The sequence below is a fragment of the Peromyscus californicus genome, unplaced genomic scaffold, assembly GCF_007827085.1.
Source record: "Peromyscus californicus insignis strain IS unplaced genomic scaffold, ASM782708v3 Scaffold_6__1_contigs__length_162567912, whole genome shotgun sequence".
Taxonomy (NCBI): Eukaryota; Metazoa; Chordata; class Mammalia; order Rodentia; family Cricetidae; genus Peromyscus; species Peromyscus californicus.
Genome location: NW_026294584.1, coordinates 78,535,335 through 78,557,691, shown reverse-complemented (window position 1 = coordinate 78,557,691; position 22,357 = coordinate 78,535,335). Strand labels below are relative to the sequence as shown.

Sequence of the window (22,357 nt, the reverse complement as noted above, 5' to 3'; positions counted from 1 at the left end):
AAGATTTGATCCTTGGTTTCCAAGAATGCAAAAATAAACTTTGTAAGTAGAGCTGTAGAGCCTCCCATGAAAGATGTACACAAACAACTTTAGTATGAAGTAAGATTGCATTTTGACAGTAATTCTAACTAGAGTTTAATATAGTTACATGATTGTTGTGACATATAATGTAGATTACTGGTTCTATGAATAACCTGGCGAGACATTTTTGTACCTATTCTGTTTTGGAATTCAGGGTTGTTGTAACTCCACTGAGTAGTTAGATATTAGTTTGTCACCATTGGTCTAACATATTGTTTCTTGACCTACTGTGTTTTGTAAACATTTTACAAGCTCTCTGACTTCATATTGGGAGTAGTTTATTGTCAACAGCATATAGACGATTATGCATGCTACTGCTTACTACAATACTAATAGAAGAATTTCCTTTAATATATTATGAACAAAAAATGTTTAATTCAAACTTTCTAGTGACATGCAAGACGGTACCAATTATCCACATATTCTTTAAAAAAAAATTGAATTGTGATAAAACTAAAACAAGACATTGTTTGGAGATTATGAAATGTTCCTAAGACTTTTCCATGTGTTATTAAATTACAATTGTTTGGACCTAAAGGACACATGCTTATGCCATACATTCTGTTTGTGGGAAGGCAAACTTTGAGGAGTTGCCAATGTAAATTGCTAGTGTAAATGCAAGAAAATGAGCATTCAGTTCATGTGGCATCAACTCAAATTTCTAGGGTAGAATAATGTTTCACAATCTTCCAGTAAAATTCAACACTGCATATGGTGATATTTTATTTGTACTGAAATGTGATTTTATTTGTATGTTAATAAATAAAGTTGCCTGGGGTCAGAGCTAATATTAAGCCATAGTGGAGCTGGGCATTCGTGGTGTACGACTTTAATCCCAGCACTTGGTAGGCAGAGCTAGGTAGATCTCTGTGTGGTCAAGGACCCAGCCAGCATTGGAGACACACACCTTTAATCTCAATACCAACCATAGAAGACCTGAAGGTCTGTACAGACAGGCAGTGGCGAGGTGGTCATGTGGTTGGGTTTACAACCAATGAGAAGGCAGAACAGAAAGTCTATATAAGGACAAACACACCGGAAGTAGGTCTCTCTTGGCTGAAGAGAATCGCTGAAGCAGGAAGGGTAAGGCTCTTAGCTCTGACCTCTTGGGCTTTTATCTTTACATTTGCTCTGTGTTTCTTATTTTATAAGATGGTTACTTCTAAAACTGCATTTATATGTGTATTTTATACATACTGACATATTTCTTTTCATTTTTTTTTCTATTTTTGTCATCTAACTGCTTGTATAGACTGTGTAATACTAGAAATAAGTGAATGGTCTGCTATATTATGGCTATTATGATGTCCCAATCATCACACTTGGCTACACTAACAACTGAAATTAAATTTCTGTGTTAATTTTATTTTTGAATTTTCATTGTTAAATAAGTGATTAGATTTTTTAGCTTCCCTTAAGTCATGAGATTCATTTTTGATATTTAAAACTTTGATGTTGATTTTACTGGTTATATATCAGATAGGAGAACTTTCACTGTATTAGGGAAATAAAAATCATAAAAAGGTATGTTTTATATATAACTATGAAATTATTTGAAAGAATATATAATATATTATATGAAATATTAAATTTCAAATATGTAAAATTTTTGTTTTGTAATTGAAATACCTAAACAATTTTTCCATCAAGAAAATATTTCAAACTAGATGGGATCCCAGGGCAGAGAGGGGGATGTAGACACAAATTCCCATCCCTAACCAGTAAGCTGTCTTCAATTGACAACTGCTTATAAAGGAAAAGTTAGTCTTCTCCAATGGAGTCTCAATAGTTATATAAACCACACTTAAGTGTAGGACCCATGGCCAGCAGAGATGACCCACACAAAACAAGCTCAATGATGTTTTTGTGGAACATTTGTCTCATGTTGTTTTGTTTGGGCTTTTTTCTTTAAATCTTACTAGTCTTTTGCTTTTATATTATGATTTCCCAGTTTGTGTTTCAATGGGTTTTGTGTGCGCCTGTGTTTGTGTGTGTCTGTATATTGTACTTTTTCATCATCATCATTATTGTTGTTGGTGGTGGTTGGTTGGTTTTTTTATTTGTCTGTTTTCTAAGTAGAGAGAGAGAATCTATGGAGCATGCATGGGAAATGGGTAGATTGGGGAGGAGGAAGCATGAACAGAATACATTGTATGGATTTTCAATTAAAAAAAAGAAAATAATTGATGACATCCTTTGTAGAGGATGGTATTCACAGTCAAAGGGAAACATCCTGTGGTTCAGTAAATAGATTGAAAAATGTCCAGTCATTTTATGTAATTATGAAATACACCTGATTACCTGATTTCAGATTTTTGAAATCTCATTGTCTGAAAGAACAGAGCAGAGAACAATACTTATTCTGATATTGTGAGATCATATAGACACTTGAAGAAGTGTACTTATTGGCTCTTGGGGCATACTTTCATGACAATATGAGGGTACTTTCAATTTCTATGTCTGAGTATAGGCCATGCAATGGTTCTTTAAGTATTTTACAACCATTTAAGAAAACTCAAAATGTGCTCTGTGTGTGTGTGTGTGTGTGTGTGTGTGTGTGTGTGTGTGTGTGTGTTTGTCTGTGTATATCTGTATGTGAATGAGAGAGTGAGAGTGAGAGAGAGAGAACACCAAAGAAATTATATATTTTTATACTAAAAATATGGGTTAGATATTAGTATTTTTTTAATCAAGGAAGTAACATGACTGGGTATGGTATAATTTAAGTTGGTAGGGGTAGCAAGGAGATGAGAAAAGTCAAGTGGGCAACCAAACTAAAGATGTATGAGAAATGCATAAAGAAATATGATATAAGGTTACAAAATAAAAGACAAATTAAATTGCTTAAACAGAGGTACTCACTGTGGGTAGATAAAGATGGTCCTAGAAACCACAAACTATTAAATAAAACTTCAAAGCCATGATGGGCTACTTGACACTCCTAGGTAGCTACTTCTGTAGATAAGTGTATTGGTAAGGAAGTTAATAAGGTAATGATAAATGATGTGGAAAATAGGATTCACCAGTTAATAAACTACCCTTGGGTTTTTATCAACTAAATTACTGGGAAGGTAAATGGAAAGTGACCAGTTATTTTTGGCATGTGATCTTTAAGTGTAGATATGGGAGAAAGGTTCTTGACTCTTTTTGAAGCAGGGAGTAAGTAATAGTTTGTCTATTGAACATACAAGAAAAATAAAACAAAAAGAAATGTGAAATTTTCCTTTAACTCAAGAAGAGTTAGTCACAATAAAAGTAGTGATAGGTGCCTGGGATTAAGTCTCAGAATATATAAGCTTTAATACACGGAAGAGATATCCAGATTATTCATGACAACCTCTGTAAACATATTATATTAAGGGACTTTGTGCATGCCATTTCCTGAAATTATTTCATATTAACTACCATCCTATTTTTTGTACATAAGTCAGTAAAAAAACAAAAAGCCCTCACGCCAACCATGTTGACTGTTTTACTGTGGCAGCAACTGCTTCATTTCATCATTTAGACAAAAGGAGGGTGCTCCAGAGAAGCAGAAATCATCTGGGAGTTGACATGTTTCTGTGGTGAGTCTTAGTGTGTGTGTGTGTATATATATATATACTAACACAGACTTTATAGAAAGAAAGCTTCATATCCCAGTGGTTATAAAAGTGAGAATCATTTATTTCAGGTAGACACAGTTCTTCAAGAAATGACTCTTCGCACACCCCGCATTGAGAAGAGCTGCAGCAGAAGTTTTACATGGTTATCCAAGCTTAGCTACACAAATACATGCAAAGAAGAAAAAGGAGGAGACCATTGCTACATCAGAAAAACAAGCACTTTTTCCCTGGCATTGTGTCTTTGGATATGTACCGCCTTGGAGAAATGTATAAAACCATTTAATATGCGGAACAGTCTTAGAAAACTAGAGATTTTAGTACAAAGAAATCAATCCACTGAAAGAATGCCCACACAAGGTTGTTAGGACTTAGGATAGCCACACAGAGGAACTTGGAAAAGAACCCCAGGCCATTGTTATGGACCTGCATGAATATAGTCGGCTTAAAATTTCTCCAGGCCTGAGTTACACTGGGTATTACAAATGAAACTAGAACCATAATGAAAATACTGATACAAAACAGTCTCAAGGTGATCATTCCAAAAATACCCTTCCTTTCAAAATTGAGCAGGTTAATCCAGGGTTTCTTTTTGAATGTTCCCATTTAAAAAAGGTTTGTCAAGAAAATACTAGTGTTTAAAACATCTCTTAAAATGTCTATTAAATGACAGGATTTTTTAAATAGAGTATTTCTTACAAAGAATAATTCAAAAGCTATCTTCCAAGAAAACATAACTATAAACTTCAAAATGCAACTTAAAAACATTACTTGTTTCCTTGCATATTCTTCCATATCCTAGAGAAAAAAAAACAAAAAACTTTTTTTTGTTTGTTTGTTTGTCATGCTCGGGTATTTACAAGTTTAAAATATTCTAAGAAGAGAAACTAACCTTCGGTTCAAATCAAGTTAAATTCTACAACTAATCTTTTTTTCCCTATAATTTCACAAATATTATCCAGCTCATAATGCATATCCACATGACTTTTGCAGCTTCTAGTAGATGCTGGAAATGTTAGGCAGCAAGCTCAGGTGTCTTTTTATCTTTAACAAAATTATAAAAACACACATGAAACAAACACCAAAGAAAGCTTACGTGATGTAAGTCTTCATCCGTAAAATTAAAAGAAGTACAACATAGCCAAAACAATAGTTAAAGCTAGGATAGGCGTCTCAGGGTTCTCCCCCAAAGTGTAGAGTTCAAATACATTTTTATGTTAGGCGGTGCATGTTAGGTGTGGCTTTAACTTCAGCAGCTTAGTCAGATGCCATGCTGTAACTAGAGTGTCATTTTCCCTTTGTTTGTCTCATTTGTGCATGCTGATGGAGCCTGTCTATTAGAGAATGCTTTAGAAGCAGGACATGCAGTGGGCTTGAGAGTCTCAATACACCCACTATACGGAATGTGAGTACTTACCAGCCCTGATCTTTCTCTAAGGCAACTGCCATTTGATACTCTTCTATAACTACATGAGCAATGTGTTTCTATTTAGCTGTTTTGATCTACCTCCTATGCACTCGGGTAGGCAAAACACCAGGCCTTACATGTCGAAGACTAATGTTTGCCACCTAATGAGAATAAAATGTTTTGATGAGAGATAGATTTCATAGATCAAATTGCCAAAGTTCACAAATTTTACTTTCGGTTGCAAATCTAGTAGAGTGCATAGCCAGAATTTTATATACAGGTTACAAAAAACAAAACAATAAAACAAAACAAAAACTGTTCTTTCTGTTTCTTAATTAAAATACCATGGGTTAATGAGTATAAAGTAAACCTGGGTGCATATAAAAATAAATGAGTATTTTGAGAATAAAAAGAAAGTGAAGTAAAAGAATATATATTTTTTAGAATAGTAAATCTTTGAAATTTAAAGAAAAAAATGTTCTCATTTATCCATGACAATACCCACAAAGTGTGCCATTTGGCAAAGTTCAGCTGACTCTGTCACTTCATTCTGTGATACTTTTTATATCAGTAGAAATTAAAAAAAAAACACCTTGTAAAGAGTAGAGCTGTGGCTCTCTATCCTTTGTGAACTAGTGTAACTAAACATTTGAAAAACAAAATAAATGGTCCTTCCCTCCCAATAGCTCCACAAGCTTGAATGTATGTAATAGAGAGATGAAGGTATCTCACGTTACATGCACACAAGCTTCATTCCACTAACAAACACACTGTCTAGTATAAGCTTTAAAGTCCGTTCCTCTCTTTTTAGCAACTATTTAATCTAAAACTGTACAGTTCCTTCCTATACTCATTCCTCTAACCTACTTTATAGTAACACCATAATCAGAGAGCTATTTGACATTACCTTCTGAAATCCCAATGCATATTAGCAAGTTATACAGAAAAAATATAAATAACTTATAGACTACATAAGTCAGCAAGATGATTCCATTCATTATATATGTGTATTTCCATAGACAACAAAGTCTTCTGCACAATTAAACCTAGTAAGTCAACATACTCAAACCCTCGTCCTTAGAAATAAAAGAAAAAAGCCCATAAGTCTTTGCTTACAGCTAAAAATAAAACTAGTAAAATGAACATGACCACTCTTACATGGCACATGGAGCAGTAGCCATCTCTATTGTTTACAGGGCAAGGGTCTAACTACCCATCCTGCTGCCCCAGAGTCTGGAACTCTGTGGTGTGTAAATTGTGGTGGAGAAAAACATTCTTCCTGCTGTATGTGTGTAAGGAGATAGGTCCTCTGGGTGGCTGTCCAAACCTGCCTGTGAAGGTCGAGTGCTGTCGGGACAGAGCTGCTGGGTCTTTTGGTTTCTCCGAGAACATGGAGAGCCCTTCTGTCTTTGTTGCTGGCTTCAGAAAGCTTGGTCCCACAGTGGTCCTCGAGTTCTGTGTCCCTTCTGAGGTGATGGCTTCATAAGCACCCCTTGAATGTTTCATAACTCCTCCTAATTCCTTGTCCTTCAAGAAATTGCTTAGACATAGACCTGGGAGTTGGCAGATGTTCTTGTAGGGACTTGTCTGGTCAACTGTAGAGTATCTAAAGCGGTCCTCGGTGGGAGTATGTATTGCTTTTCTGTCCCTTGTGCTGAGACTTTGACTCATGGCTCGATTCCGGTATGTAGACTGGGAAAGAAACAGAAAAAGGAAAAACATCAATCATGTTACAAAATCCTGTGTAGAAGGAGGTGGCCTCCAAATCTTTATGTGTAAATCTGAAGCTCTCAATAAGTATAAGAAACATTAGAATGCTCCATGAAATTAAATTCAGAAGTATTATAATACTCCAACAATATTAAACAGTCAGTTTACTCAAAAAAAAGCACTTTGAAAACAGTTTAACTGGTATAAATTTGTATTCTACAGTTCTATCTGAAGATTAGCCTTTTATTTTGTTTTGGATAAGTACAAAAGGTCACTGCTTACACCTGGATATATTCATTTAACTATGTACCCAGAGAATTACCATAATAACATAGTTCTCAGGTTCATGATTTCTTGTACCTAAATAGTAACCTAAAATTTAAGGAATTAAAAGAGCAAAAGTCTTTTCAACCATAAAAGGGTAGCAGTAGAATGGAAGAAATTTCAGCACATGGTTTGTTTAGATTTTTATAGATGCAAATTATCTTTCAAATGCAGGCCAAATTGCATACCATCTTCCTGCTCTCAAGAAGCTTAAAGGTCTGCATGGAATCAAAACATCTCTCATTTAGCATTGCTTTGGAGGATGTAAAGACTACAAGCTGTCAATCATACTCCTCTGAAGCCCACAGTTTCATGACTTAGAAAACATATTGTGGTAGAAACAGAAACTTGCTGCAATATTGTTTCCTGAAATAAAACGGAAAGGATGTTTCATCTCTACAAAGAATAACAGAAAATTCACGAGGAACAGATGAGAGAGAATAGAGCAGAACTCAGGAGATTGTGGTGCGATGGCACATGTGCAGATGGAGCTAGTAAAATTTCCAGTAACTTGAAGTGTAAATGATGTACAGTAGGGTTAAGTACTCATTGAAAATCAAATCTGCAAATCTTATATCTGCCCATATCCCAAATTGCATATCCAGCTGTCATCACTCTGTTGTGTAAGAACCGTCACTATGTCCACATTGAGCCATGCCAAATCAAAGTGTGACTGTCATCTACAAAACACACCCTTCCTCCTTTAATAATAGCATCATTGTCTGTCTTAACACCTCAGAACCATCTTGTGTCCTACTTTCTTTAAGCTCCTGCAGACCCAGTGCTTGCTGATGTACTGGCAAATCTCAGGCTCTAGTTAAACACTACCTAGCTCCACCATGGCACACGTTCACTTGTCTGGCAATGCTGAGCATTTGACAGACATTTATAAATAAATGTGTGTGTTTAAGATTATACTGTAGAGTGCTATTCTGTGTAAATCACATGCCAAGAACTCTGCTAATGTTCTCATGTATTCTGGGACTATATTGTCATTTCAGTTGAGACTTCAAGGTTATCATCACAGAATATACATTCTACTGTGTTACAAGCTCTCTTAACTATATTCTTTTGCTCACCTATTTCAGGTTGAAGTAAAGAGCTACATACACAGACCTATTCCTTCTGTTTTGGCCTCAATGTTGTCATTGACCTGGCATTCTTATTTTGTATCATAGTCTTATGTGCACACCCCTTCAGTACCTCATTTCATTGGAGGGACTAAAGGCAGTAACATTTATCTTCATTATGCAGGAGTTTCCCTCATGTCTTCTTTTTCTTTTTTTTTTAATAGCTCTTCCCCAGTACTCCTGGTCTTAGTCTTCTTTATAAAAGTGAGCATGGCTTCTCTCCCTCTCTGTGGCATGACCTAAGATACTTACTAAAGCATTTACTCTGCTACCAGAGAAGTGCCAATCAGCCCTGTCTTTAATTCCTGTGACCAAATGCAGCCATGTGCCAGGCATGGGTTCTGCTTCATAGCACTAAGAGAAAAATTCTGTTTCCAGTGGAAAAAGACTTTGGAAAATCAACAGTGATAATGCCAGGTGTGTTGCTCTCATTGCTAATAAAAAGCTGATTGGCTAATAGCTAGCAGGATTTTGGGGACCAAGAGAATGCTGGGGAGAAGAAGGGCAGGGTTGGGAGCAAGATGCCATGAGATGCAGAGCAAGCAGAATGGGAAGTATGTACGTGAGGTAATGAACCCTGAAGCAGCACATAGATTAATAGAAATGGGTTAATTCAAGTTGTAAGAACTGTCTGGAGACAAGCCTAAGCTACCAGCTGAGTATTTATAATTAATGTCTCTGTATGGTTATTTGGAAACTGGTTGCAGGGACAAAGAAGTCTGCCTACATATAGTGTCCAAGCATCCAGTACCTACATCCACGTAAGACCTAAGGAAGATTTAAAAAGGTTCTAAACACACAAAAAAGAGCCAAATACTGCTTCCTAGTCTTGTGCCTTTTATTCCAGCTGCAGTACAGAGAAGTATCTTCCAGCAGCTGCCTGTGGGATGGAGCTAGCTGCCAACTGCCATGTTCTAGCTCCATTCACTGAACTGAGCAGTGTCAGTGGCTGAAATAGCAGTTTAAGATTCATCTCATGCAATCAAATAACGATATAGATGCTCAGTAAAGACAGATCTGGAGGGTAAAAATCCTCTAAGTGGGTTACAGTGTGTTTAAAAACTTATATAAGTCTGGGGAGAGAGAAGAGAAAAAGTAAATATAGTCATAGATTAAAAAATAGTTTAAAAATAATAAAGTCCTTAAAATGAATAAAGTAAAATAAAAATAATAATAAATAATAAGTAACAATAAAACACATAAAAATGGGAAATACACACAGAGAGTCTGGATCTTGTATATATTGTGTTGTCTTTATGTTTTCTGATTGCTAATGAAGAGATGACAGCTGCTAAAACATATTGGATTATGAAAACTGCTGGATTAAACCAACCTTTATATTTTAAAAATGTCTTGACTACAAAATGGAAGTCAAAAGATTTGTTACTTTGGGCAAGAGGTTATGCTTTTATTTCTACAGGAAATGAGAGGCTATGGATTTATTCCAAGTTGGCATGGATCAGGTTTGATCAGGGAAGACCCCCTGAAAATTCTGGCTTCTGACGTAAAGAAATAAACCTAGAAAAACTACAAAACACGTAATGTATATTTTACTTGCTCAAACATAAAACAAAACAAAACAAATCATCTTTGGCTAACTTGTGTACAACACATGGTCTGTAGTTGTATTAATACAGACATGTATGTACTTTTAAAAGTTCATTTATTTTCAGAATAAGGAGACTACATATCAATAAAAAACAGAAGGCCCAGGTGATCTAGCATCTCAAAATGTCTCTGTTATAGTATCCTCAGAATTCTGCATCCATACAGCTTCAAGGCTACTGGCTAAAATGGTTCAGCCTCACAAACTACTCCAGTCATGACTTAATATTAGCCAGATTTTCTCAAGCCCCCGCCCAAATATACCAGTGTCCACAGTCTAAATTATTTTGAGACACTAATCTCAAAATATTTTACATTGATACGTATTTTTATATATTGGTACAAATTTGAAATTATTTTGTTATATTGTATGCATATTTATACTCTTGTTTGGGGTATTGTGTTTGTACAGCTCATTTAAAAATGTAATATATAATTAAGAAATACAGATTAAGAGTCATCTATAATAATCAAACTTATGGGTATATTTCAAGGTCATACACAGATATATTTAGATAGATAGATGCTCTTCAAACACTTCAAAGACTTACAGAATATGTAGTTTAATGTTTAATAATGTAAGGGTTTTCATGGCAATGAGTTATGCCTGCTCCTGACAGTACCAATTTGCTTCAAAAGAGGATAATGGGCATCGAAGAAACTCCATATGGAGTTTGTTTTCATTATGGCAAAAACTAGCCATTTGGACAAAGAAACTGCCTTTGTCTTATTTGCTAACAGTATACTGTCCAAACTGGACCAGCAGAATGCAAAAAAAGCAAATTTTTCTCAGATTACTAGGCCTGTAAGGCTGAAGATGGAAGCCCCAATGTTAAAAAGAAATTCTGAGTGACTGTCCAGGCAGTCAGTTGTTTCTGTCATTTCTCTTAATTTTGGAGATCAGTTGCTATGCACTTCCTGCTTACTTAGATAATAGTATATCCTTCTCCGGTCTTTGATGGGATGGAAGACTATGTAGTTACAGTTGCAGTTCTCCCAAATCATGGTAGAAAGTTAATTAGGTATGAAACTTTGGACTCTTCAGGATAGGACAGTTAATGAAGTAATTTCTCTACATTTGCCAATTACATATGGACTGACATGATTATATTTCTTATTTGATGATTGTTCTTATTGTATGTTTTTCATTTTTGTTAAGGTTATTACCTTTCCTTTCTATTTAGACATTACCTGACAATCATTCTTATTGTATACAGTTTTGTTTTGTTAGAGTTAAAACCTTTCCTTTTTATTTAGACAAAAAGGGGGAAATGATGCAGGAGAGCTGTCCTTACAGTCATTCCACCATGCCAATAAAGAAACCTTGAATCTAGGACAGAATCAATGATTGGCTGACTGTGATTAGCCATAAAGTTCTTGGAGGACTTTGCAGGATGGCTAGAGAGGTCAAGAAGAGACTCAAGGGGAGTTTGGGGAGAATTTCCAGGGTGAGATGGTCCAAAGAACTTGGAGAGAAGGTCGGCCAGTTGCTCCACTTTCCTTGAATACTTTGGGTCTTCATCTCAATTTCTGACTCCTGAGTTTTTTTTTAATATACTAGAATAAATTAGTTAATCATTTCATCTGGCACCGGCAAGGTATATAATAGTTCTGTTCACAAAAGTTTGGGTTCCCATCTTGCCATCTGTCAGCTTAAAATTTAATATAAATTTCAACTGAAATTAGAAGCATTCTGAGCGGCCACAGAGAGTTTAATTTTTGTAATATTCTCATTATAATAGGAAGATTCATATTCCGTCAACACCTCCATCATGCATTATTTTGAACACTCAAGAAATGTGAAAGTAAAATTGCTTGATGTTGTACCTTGAAAATAGTCATATAACATATCTTTTGATAAAGGTAGCAATAACAATAAGAAAAAGAAAAAAATATAAAGCAAGTAATAGACTATTAAATTATTTTGGTGTTTATTCCATCCTTTAGCACCTAAATGACTCTGAAGAATCTATTTCAACACAAAAGTAATTTTCTCTCTAATATTAGTAATCTCATATTTATTACTGTAGGTTGGTTCCCAAGAACACAATCTCCATCAAAGATAATTATAAGAAGTTTATTAGGGAATATTTTCTAGCCAACAGTTATAGAGGAATGGAAAATGCAGAGGCTTTTTCTTTGGGCTTTTTTTGTTTGTTTGTTTTGTAGTATTATGGATTGTTATTTTTGTTTTATCTTATTTTATTATTATTTAGATGCCTTTTTATTTTTTTTTCTGATGAAAGGGGAAATGGGAATTCAGGGAGGGAAAACTATAATCAAAATACATTGTATGAAAAGTAAGAGAAAAAGAAAGAAAGAAAAGAAAAAGAAAATGTCATAAAACCAATTCTTATAATCACATATGTTATAAAAGGATTGCAGAAAAGAAACCACCAGGCTTTGCACTTCTACTTCTAACAATAAAGCAATGTCCTTACTCTTGGAGACACTGGTGAAATTAGTGTCTCGGTGCAATCATTTCCCCTTCGGCTACCTGCAAATGACTAAACAGTTCGACTGTGTTTATCTCAATAATTCCATTCCATGTATACATGCATATTATAGCTACTTTAGATTTTCTAACGAGTTTGGCTTGTACTTTAGAAGACAGTGTGACACTGAAGGCATTTAATAACAAATATAGATTCATCAGTATCAATTTTACACTCCCTGTCTTTCTTAGATGTTATATACACAAAATTTATTATATCGGTCAAGAAAGATTTCAGAAAGTGTTTTTAAATTATAACATAAACACATATGGAAAATTGTTGTGCAGCTTAATTAAGGAAAGGCAAAATGAATCTTCAGAGAAATCTATTCTTGTACAACTCTCCAGAAAACAATCTATTGGGATGATCCTTAACTGTAATGGCTTATTGATTATGTAATACTCTTCTTATTGCTAATTACCCTTAATTAAAGTTCATTAATTTGATGACCTATATAGGGTGGTACTTTCTTCATTCATAAATATCAAGTCTTGTGCATTTGCGAATGTGCACACACACACACACACACACACACACACACACACACACATGCACACATGCACACCCACACACATACACATGTGTCTTCATTACTAAAAGTAGGTTTCACAGCTCTTTCAAAGAAATTCCCAGTCTTTCCTAGGCAATCTGTAGCCTCTGGTCTTTTTAGTTGTATCTTTCTCATAGCACACAAGAAATATCATAGGCTGGGCAGTGGTGGCACACACCTTTAATTCCAGCACTTGGGAGGCAGAACCAGGACGATCTCTGTGAGTTTGAGGCCAGCCTGGGCTACCAAGTGAGTTCCAGGAAAGGCGCAAGGCTACACAGAGAAACCCTGTCTCAAAAAACCAAAAAAAAAAAAGGAAATATCATATAAATACAACATATACTCAGAAGAAATAGCAACGCTTTCATAACCACCAAAGCAATATGACACTACATCTATCCATTACAAATCAATGAATTTAAAATATAGACTTTTAAATAATATTTTGTCAATACTGTTGAACATGAATCAAATCAGAAAGATTGTGGAAGAACAGTTGTTATTCTCCTCTCCCCAGTGTGTAAATTTGACAGATGGAAGTATACTCCTGTGGTAAAAATGAAAGCTTAAAAAATACTACCATTAGCCGGGCGGTGGTGGCGCACGACTTTAATCCCAGCACTCGGGAGGCAGAGCCAGGCGGATCTCTGTGAGTTCGAGGCCAGCCTGGGCTACCAAGTGAGTCCCAGGAAAGGCGCAAAGCTACACAGAGAAACCCTGTCTCGAAAAACAAAAAAAAACAAACAAAAAAAAATACTACCATTAAAATAACTGTTACCCAGTCATCTGCTTTTAAAAATGGTAGAATCTTGTGCTAAATTTTCAACACTAATGCAGGAAATTTAGACTCTAAATGTGAATGGCACTTGTCAGATTAAACTCCAATTTATCAAAATTAAAAACTTGAGAACTCTAATAGTAGCAGCTTCATAGGAACCAAAACCAAGCCACAACAACATTTGTCATTATTTACCGTATTAAAATGGGTTGATCACGTAATTTCACTAGTTCAAAATAAATATTAAATGTACAACTTTTGAAGGTACAGTAAGTGAATGACAGACCATGATATAACATCTGTGTTAATCCAAGTTAGTACAATTATATAAAATATCAATATAAAATCAGTATAATATAAATTTGAATGCTATATCTATATCCATCCATGTCTGTAGTATTGCTAAGTATGACTTCTATGAGAAAAGTAATTTGAAATGGTGAGGTGGTGGCACATAACTGTAGTGCTGGGACTGGAAGGAATTGTGAGTTAGCGAAAAGCCTGAGCTACATAGCAAGACCCTATCTCAAAAGAAGACACTGCTAGTAAAAGCATATACAAAATGAATACTCATTTAATATAATATTGAAATGCATAAAAGTATATGGATCTTGAATGTAAATATTTTCATGTTCTATACTGTATGTTTATAAATTAATTATTATCCTAAATTGTTCTTATCACTTGATCCCAATATAAATTAGATCATATTGCAGGTTTCTTACTTTACTTACAAATATTTTTGTTCCCAAACATGAGCAAATATCTACCCAAAGTACATTCTAGAGTCCCTTTCCAATACCATTAAGTGATAGGTTTATCGTTAGTTCCCTATACATTTTCAGCATGACCATTAAATTCACAGTTATCACCCTTCTGTCTGTGAAAGTGAAGTCAGGCTCTCCCACTTTTAGAAAGGTCTCCTTTCACCATTTCTAGTGGGCTCTGAACATTGTTTTAATGGGATGCAACTGGCACTATGACAAAATGTTTAGGCAGGATCCTGGGCATAGCACTTCCCATAGCATGAGGGGACACTCATAACCTGAGGGGACACTCTTGTGATCATTTTAGAGATGGACCTCTCTAATTTTCCAAATGAATGTGTCGAATGTGAAAGGCATTGTAATAGGTCACAAATATTTATCTTGTAAAATTCCATCAGGCTGTGGATATCATTCTGTATAAATAAAATGCTGATTGTCCAGTAGCCAGGCAGGATGTATAGGCAGGACAATCAGAGAAGAGAATTCTGGGAAGTGGAAGGCTGCAGCAGAGAGACTCTGCCAGCCTCTGCCATGAGAAGATGTTAAGATACGGGTAAGCCACGAGCCACGTGGCAACTTATAGATGAATAGAAATGGGTTGATTTAAGATAGAAAAATAGTTAGCAAGAAGCCTGCCATGGCCATACAGTTTATAAGTAATATAAGTCTCTGTGTGTTTACTTGGTTGGGTCTAAGCAGCTGCGTGACTGGCAGGGTGAGAAAGATTTGTCCTGACCATGGGCCAGGCAGGACTGAAAAACACTTCAGATACACCATCAAAATTAACTTTCAAATTCATTTTGATGAAGATAAGAATTGAATTAACTATGAGTCTATCAGTAGCTTAGAGTTGAAATAAAATACTTCCAAGGAAAAGAGAGTAACTGGGCATAAGTTAATGAAAAACTTTACGTATTCATAAAATTCCAAGCAGGTCTTGAATCCTGAATGAAACAAGACAAAATTATAGAGCTTCACCACTAACACACACACACACACACACACACACACACACACACACACACACACACACACACACATAAATAAATGGTTGTTTAAAAAAAGGGAAATGCCCAAGGCAAATCATTTGTACCTGTTTTGTAGGTTTTTGTTTTTTTGGGTTTTTTTTTTGTCATTCATGGCTGTGAGAAGAGCAAAATTAAACTAATAACACTTTGTTTCTTTGAAAACATATTTTATGCTCTTTGAGTGTTAGGTACTCTCTTAGGGCTTTACAGTGTTTTTTTTGTCTAAATATCATTGTTATTTAACAAATTCTATGTACTAATAGATATTGGAAACATTTATAAACAGAAATCTTACTTGCCAATAGCAATTAATAATGCATGCAATATGGTATATTACATCTACAGCTTTAATCCTCAAACTAAGGAATCAACTGGGTCCCAATGAGTATAATTAGACAGCGTTTGACTCAGTATGCTACCAAAGACTGTAAACACAGAAATTTTCTCTACACACAGAGAATAGAGGGAACACGGTATGTTATACAAGACCATTCTCTATGGTGTGATGCCTTACTTAGCCTTGATGCAGTGGGGAGGGGTTGGTCCATCCCCAACATGGTATGACAGCCTGTGTGGGGTACCCAAGGGAGGCCTTAACCTCTATGAGCAGGTGTTGGGGGTGGGGGGGAGCAGGAGAAGAGGAGGAAGGGGAACAGGGTTTGATATGTAAAAGGAAAGAAAAAAATTAATAAAAAATGTATATTAAAAATAGCAATCTACTCCTTCGATTTTTTTCCACATAACATTTTGAGGAGATTCAAACAGGTGCTCGTGAAATGTGCCTCATTCTCAGTCACTACCACTGAAGTATCAGTATCTGTTGTCATGTTTGTTAAAGATATCAGACTTCCCCTCTCCTGTCAGCAGGGATTAATGGAACCTGTCAAAGATCCTCACATCTCCCTGGAAGGTCCACAGCGCTGCCACTGTCTGTGTCCTAAGTGAAGGGGTCTGTTCTTAGTGATAAAGAAGAGCATTTTTAAGGCTTGGGAAATACTCAAGCACAGAGAGATTAGACACAGAAGTAGTAAGTGCTTGGCAAGCAGAAACTCCTGTAATAACTTCAAGAGACAACAAAAGAAACCTTCAAAGGGGCTGCTGACAGGAAGACCTGTTTTTTTTTTTTTTTTTCAGATTGCATAAATTAACAAGAGGTGTGGAGCGATTAGCCAATTAACATCAGGTGCCAGATGTAACACGAATCTTAAAAAGTTTTATAATAAAAAAACCCAGAGCCAGAAGTGAGAGTCTCAGATAAAGTCACTTGATAAGCTTAAACTCACTGTTAAATCTTTAGAGGATACCAAATCACCTTGTGGAAATTTAGAACTCAACTAGGAATAGAGAGCAAGAAGGAGTAAACAAGGTAAAGGTCAACTAGGCTGAGCAAAGGCATGGTCCCCAAGAAAGTTAACTTCTTACTCTCACCATGAGGACTGAAAACATGTGTCAGGTTTCCAATAAACCACTGGACATACACGCTACTGTTCTTTTCCTGAAACTGGAGTAAATGGACTCTGGATAGATCCAAATTCTGAAATAAAAACAAGTGGTCTTCAAAATAAACAGGGGTGTGCGTGCGTACGTGCGTGCGTGCCTGCGTGCGTGCATGTGTGTGTGTGTGTGCGCAAGTATGTGTTTGTGTGTTAACTAACTCAGGATAATTCTCCATAGTTAAAAGCGAAATCAAGGAGGCAATTTCAGATAACATTTAGTTAGAACAGAATGCGGTGGTGGGGGACTTTGTGATGAAGGACTTGATTAAGAAGTTATCTAAGGACATAATGAAAGAGAAATTCCAAAAAAAAAATATGATTAATAAGTACAAAGGATACTTGAGAGTTTAGGCTGAATTTACACCTAAGGCTGTAATTTCTGGATGTGAACAGTCAATGACAATTGCAGTGCATCACTCCAGGAATGATGAAAGCACATGTCACACACACATGTGTATCCAATGATTAGTAGACAGTAGAGAGTTAAATGTTTCTTAATAAAAATAGTTTGTAAAGATCACAAAATACCTTCTATATATGATATCTATTTTAGCCATTTTATTCTGGGTAACATGAAATCTCATGTTAAAGTAGTTTTAATTTGCCTTTCTCTAATTGCTAGGGATGGCAAATCCTTTTTTAAATTTTTTTGTTTTTTTTTTTGGTTTTTGGAGACAGGGTTTCTCTGTGTAGTTTTAGTGCCTGTCCTGGATCTCGCTCTGTAGACCAGGCTGGCCTCGAACTCACAGAGATCTACCTGGCTCTGCCTCCCGAGTGCTGGGATTAAAGGCGTGTGCCACCACTGCCCAGTGGCAAACACTTTTTAAGATATTTCTTAGCTGTTTATTATTATTATTATTATTATTATTATTATTATTATTATTATTATTATTATTTTAAGAACTTTTGGTTCTGATACATGGTCCATTTTTAATTAGGTCATTTGTTTGTTTACCTTGTTTTTCATTATTTATTTATGTATCTATTGAGAATTTTGTATGAGCGTGTATTTACATAATATACTCTCCAACGTTCTCAATCCTCCTTTTCCCTCCCCACTGTTTCTCAAACTCATGGTCTCTTATTCTTTTTATTTTTTTATGTAACATTTGTTTGTACACTACATTTTGAGCACATCCCCCTTTTGCCAAATGTTGCTAGGTCCTCATTGCCACCTTAACAAACCAACTTCATGTTCTTCCTCTCTAAAAAAATACAAAACAGAAAAACAAAAAAACAATAAGACCAAAACACTAAAATAAAACAAAATGAAAGAAAAAAAATTCACAAGAAAAATATGGAGTTGGTTTGGATTGGCCAACTATACCTGGGCATGGGGCCCAATGCCTGATTTATATATCCAGTGACAGACACTACACTACGTTGGAGAAAACTGATTTTCCCCTTGCTGCTAGAAATCAATTGCAAACAGTTTCTTTGTTAGGTATAGGAACCTATGTCCACTTCACTCTCCCAGTACTCAGACCTTGTTTCACTCAAACCTGTGGGGGTCTTGTGCATGCTGCCATCGTCTCTGAGTTCATATGTGCATAAATCCTGTTCTACCAAGAAGTCACTGTTCTGCTGGAGTCATGTACCACCCCGGGTCTTACAATCCAGTATTTCTTCCTCTTCTTCTTCATAGACCACTGAGGCATAAGGGGAGAGGTTTTATGAAGGCATCCCATTTAAGGATAAGTGATCCAAAATCTTTCACTATGTACATTGTCCTGTTTGTGCATCTCTGTGTTAATTCTTATCTACTGCAAGAAGAAGCGTCTTTGATGAGGGTTGGACAAGGCACTGATATACAGGAATATGTCATTAAGAGTCATTATATTGTTATGTTCCTTTAGCAGCACAGTGTAATATGTTTGCCCCTTGACCCATGACCTGTCCATTCTCAGGAGCTTGGCCAGGTTTGGTTACTCCCATTAATAATTTGCCACTATTATACCACTATATCTTGCAGGCATATTGATGTTACAGGTCACAGGGTTTATGGATAATTTATATTGTAGATGACGTTTCTCCTCCAGTAAAATGCAGATTAGCTTCTATTTTTATGAATATTAGTCAGTTGCAGTGAAACTTCTGCTTGAGCACAGGCTACATTTCTCCATGTTCAATGGCATAAGTAAGTATTGTCCTCAGCAATAGAGCCTTGCCATCAGGTTGTGGGGAGTAATCAATATCCCTGGCAATAACCTGTGATGTTTGGATTGTTCATTGGATACCTTTGGCCAATGGCTCAATTGTATGTAACCCATTTCCGATATTGCAGGTTTTACTTGGTGACATAAGATGTCTACTTGGGGCATTGTCTCACCCATTATAAGGTCACGGTATTTAAATATTTAAATGTATATAAGTATTTAGCTTACATATTTATACATTGTAGCAAGCTTCTATACTAATAGGTTTCCATATGTTTTTTTCAGCTGGCCTTTGTTGTTAGTTGCCCTTCAGCACATTCCCTTATTTACTTTGTGCTCCCATCCCCTCCACTTTTAATTTTCCTATTCTAGTTTTGCCTTTATCTCCCTTTAACAATATATTCTATATCCTCTTTTTGGAAGACCCTTTCTTCCACGTGATCCCTTACTAGGTACCTAATCTCTGTGTTTATTTGGATTATAGCACATATATTGAAAGCTTAAAAACTAGCATCCACATACCTGGAAAACATACAGTATTTGTCATTTTGAGTATATGTTACCTCTCTAAGGATGATTTCTTTTCTAGCTCCATCCATTTACCTTCAAGTTTCATGATTTTATTTTTCTTAACAGCTGAAAATATCCCATTGTGTAAATGTACCGTATTTTCAATATCCACTCATCAGTTGATGGACTTTTAGGTTGCTTTCAATTTCTAGCTATCATGAATAGAGCAAAAATGAGCATGGATGAGCCAGCATTACATAGCTCATTTGAATGTTATGACAGTCAGCCTCAGTTTGACGGATTCCAGTTCACTTTAACAATGATTATAAAAAGAATGTATCATAAAGTTGAGATGGAGTTAGAGGGATGTAAGAGTAGTTGGAGGGGAAGAATATAGGGAAGAGATGCTGCAAATACTGTACTCATGCATGAAATTCTCAAAAAAATAGCAAACTGTTAAAATACTCGTGTAATTGTTCTGATATTAAAATATCACTTTGGGAGCAACTCATTATTTTATCAACTACACTTCACTTATTCCACTTTAGTTTATTAAGGAAAATACAGCAAAATGCTATGTATAAAATGCAGCCAGGTTTCTTTGAAAAAAAGTCACCTTATAAAATGTAAGTAATTTTTCCATTTTTTGTGATTTATATTATTTAAACAAAGACAGTTTAAAAATTATGAGAGGTGTAAATGCATAAAATATTGGTGTCTCAAGAGTACATAAGGATGATGGTAAAGGCATACCATAAATAGATACCAGTGTGTCTGTATTATATCTCACTTCTTGCCCCAATAATAACTTTCAGTTTGAAGAACTGTTGGAGTGAGGACACCAGATCAATAAAGGGTCCTCCTGGAATCTCTGATCATTGTTCACAATGTTATTTTCTTGTGTGAATTTAGCTATTTTAAGGGCCCACTTATACTCAATTTAAAGCCACATGATGTACCTTTTAAAAGGGAGTTTTATAGCTTAAGTTTCCTGCCTGGCCCACAGTCAGGACAAATCTCTCTCACCTGCCAGTCCCACAGCCCCTCAGACCCGACCAAGTAAACACAGAGACTTATATTGGTTGCAAACTGTATGGCCGTGGCAGGCTTCCTGCCAACTGTTCCCACAGCTTAAATCAATCCATTTCCATTAATCTATACCTTGCCACATGGCTCGTGGCTTACCGGCATCTTCACATGCTGTTTGTCATGGTGGTGGCTGGCAGTTCTCTCTGACTCAGCCTTCCACTTCCCAGCTTTATTCTCCTCCCTGTCCCGCCCACACTTCCTGCCTAGCCAATGGCCAACCAGTGTTTTATTTATTGACTAATTAGCAACACATATGCCATACAGAACATGCCACAGCAGAGTTTTATATATCCTTGCAGTCTCATATGACTTGGCTCTGCTATCTTTCAGAAGTTTGTACTATTCAAGGGAAACCAGACTAAGTTAAAATTCTGGATATTTACATACGGCAACGAAGTGACAATTACAGGAACTTGTATTTTCTGCTGATGATCTGGGAACCTGATACTATTTAAAAGCCCTTCAATGCTTTTTGCAGCATCAAAAGAACATTATGCATGTGTGCATGTGGAAACACAAAATATGCAGGGGATTTGAGATGAACTAATATGTATTTTCTCACATGCTTTTCTGAAATATTTTCATACAGAATAAATAATAAGATATGGCAAGAAATGAATGATGGAATAGAAACTTATGGTCCAGATATCATTTCCTACATATTAGAACCATTTTTAAAGAAGCATGCAATTTCAAGATGTACACTTTTACTCCATAAAGAACTGAGCCTTAAAGATAAGAGGTTTACTTAATAATATCAATTTTTAAATAACTAACCTTTTTTTTCCTGCTCATGATGAAATTTGTGCATGTTAGAAACAACTTATTATAGAGTGCAAAAAGGAATTATAAAGCTATTTTTTCTCTTGAAACCTTCTTTATCAAAGCAAATCACTTTCTTTACAAATTCAGAGTAACCTCAGAAAATCTGCTTAACAAAGAGAAAACAGATGGGCCGACAGCTTCAAAGTTAGTCATCCTTAAAAAGATCTAAAATTGATTTTTAAATAGAAAGAAATCAACAAAGCATAAAATATAATGAGAGTCAGATGAAACATATAAACTGCTAAAATCTAAATAATTATTTTCAATTATTTTTGTTTTTATTGATGTCAATCAACTGTCAGTTTAGTGATTTCAAATATCAAATTCATGCTTACTACAAATATGAATGCTTCTATTTCTTGATTTAATATTAAAGAATCTAAGATGAAATGGAGTTTATAATATAAATATATTTTAATTCTTTAATTTTTCTATGGAAAGATGTACAAGTTGTACTAATGATTCCCTGATTTATAAAAATTAAGTCATCAATCAATTCGGGATATTCTATAGATATCCTACTTTTTTAATGCTTATGTGTACTCATTAACTTTCATTTAGTGCATAAGCATAAATTGTACATTTAATATAAGGCACAGAACCAAAAGAACAAAATGATTTATAATGGTACATTTAATTATGCATGTAGATATCATACAATTTAGATGAAACCCATGATCTATAAAGATAAAGTTATGTCTATAATATGAAACTGTTGATTGACTAGAAGAAAATAGTATTTGGCAGGTTTTTGTTGCTAAGTTATGAGAAATGAAAGATAACGGTAAGTTTGTGGTAATAAA

At 35.4% G+C, this 22,357-nt stretch overlaps 1 protein-coding gene across 5 annotated transcripts in view; it reads right to left on the bottom strand.

Moving 5' to 3' along the window:
- Positions 1–511: 511 nt before the first annotated feature.
- Positions 512–22,357, bottom strand: part of Ccser1 (coiled-coil serine rich protein 1) — a 1,140,231-nt gene continuing 1,118,385 nt past the window's right edge. For 2 of the 5 annotated variants that reach the window (XM_052722111.1, XM_052722110.1), the window contains one exon: positions 512–6,783. In XM_052722111.1, the coding sequence (XP_052578071.1) occupies positions 6,301–6,783 (483 nt within the window). In that variant the 3' untranslated portion in view covers positions 512–6,300. The other 3 variants (XM_052722112.1, XM_052722113.1, XM_052722116.1) reach the window with 2 other exon arrangements.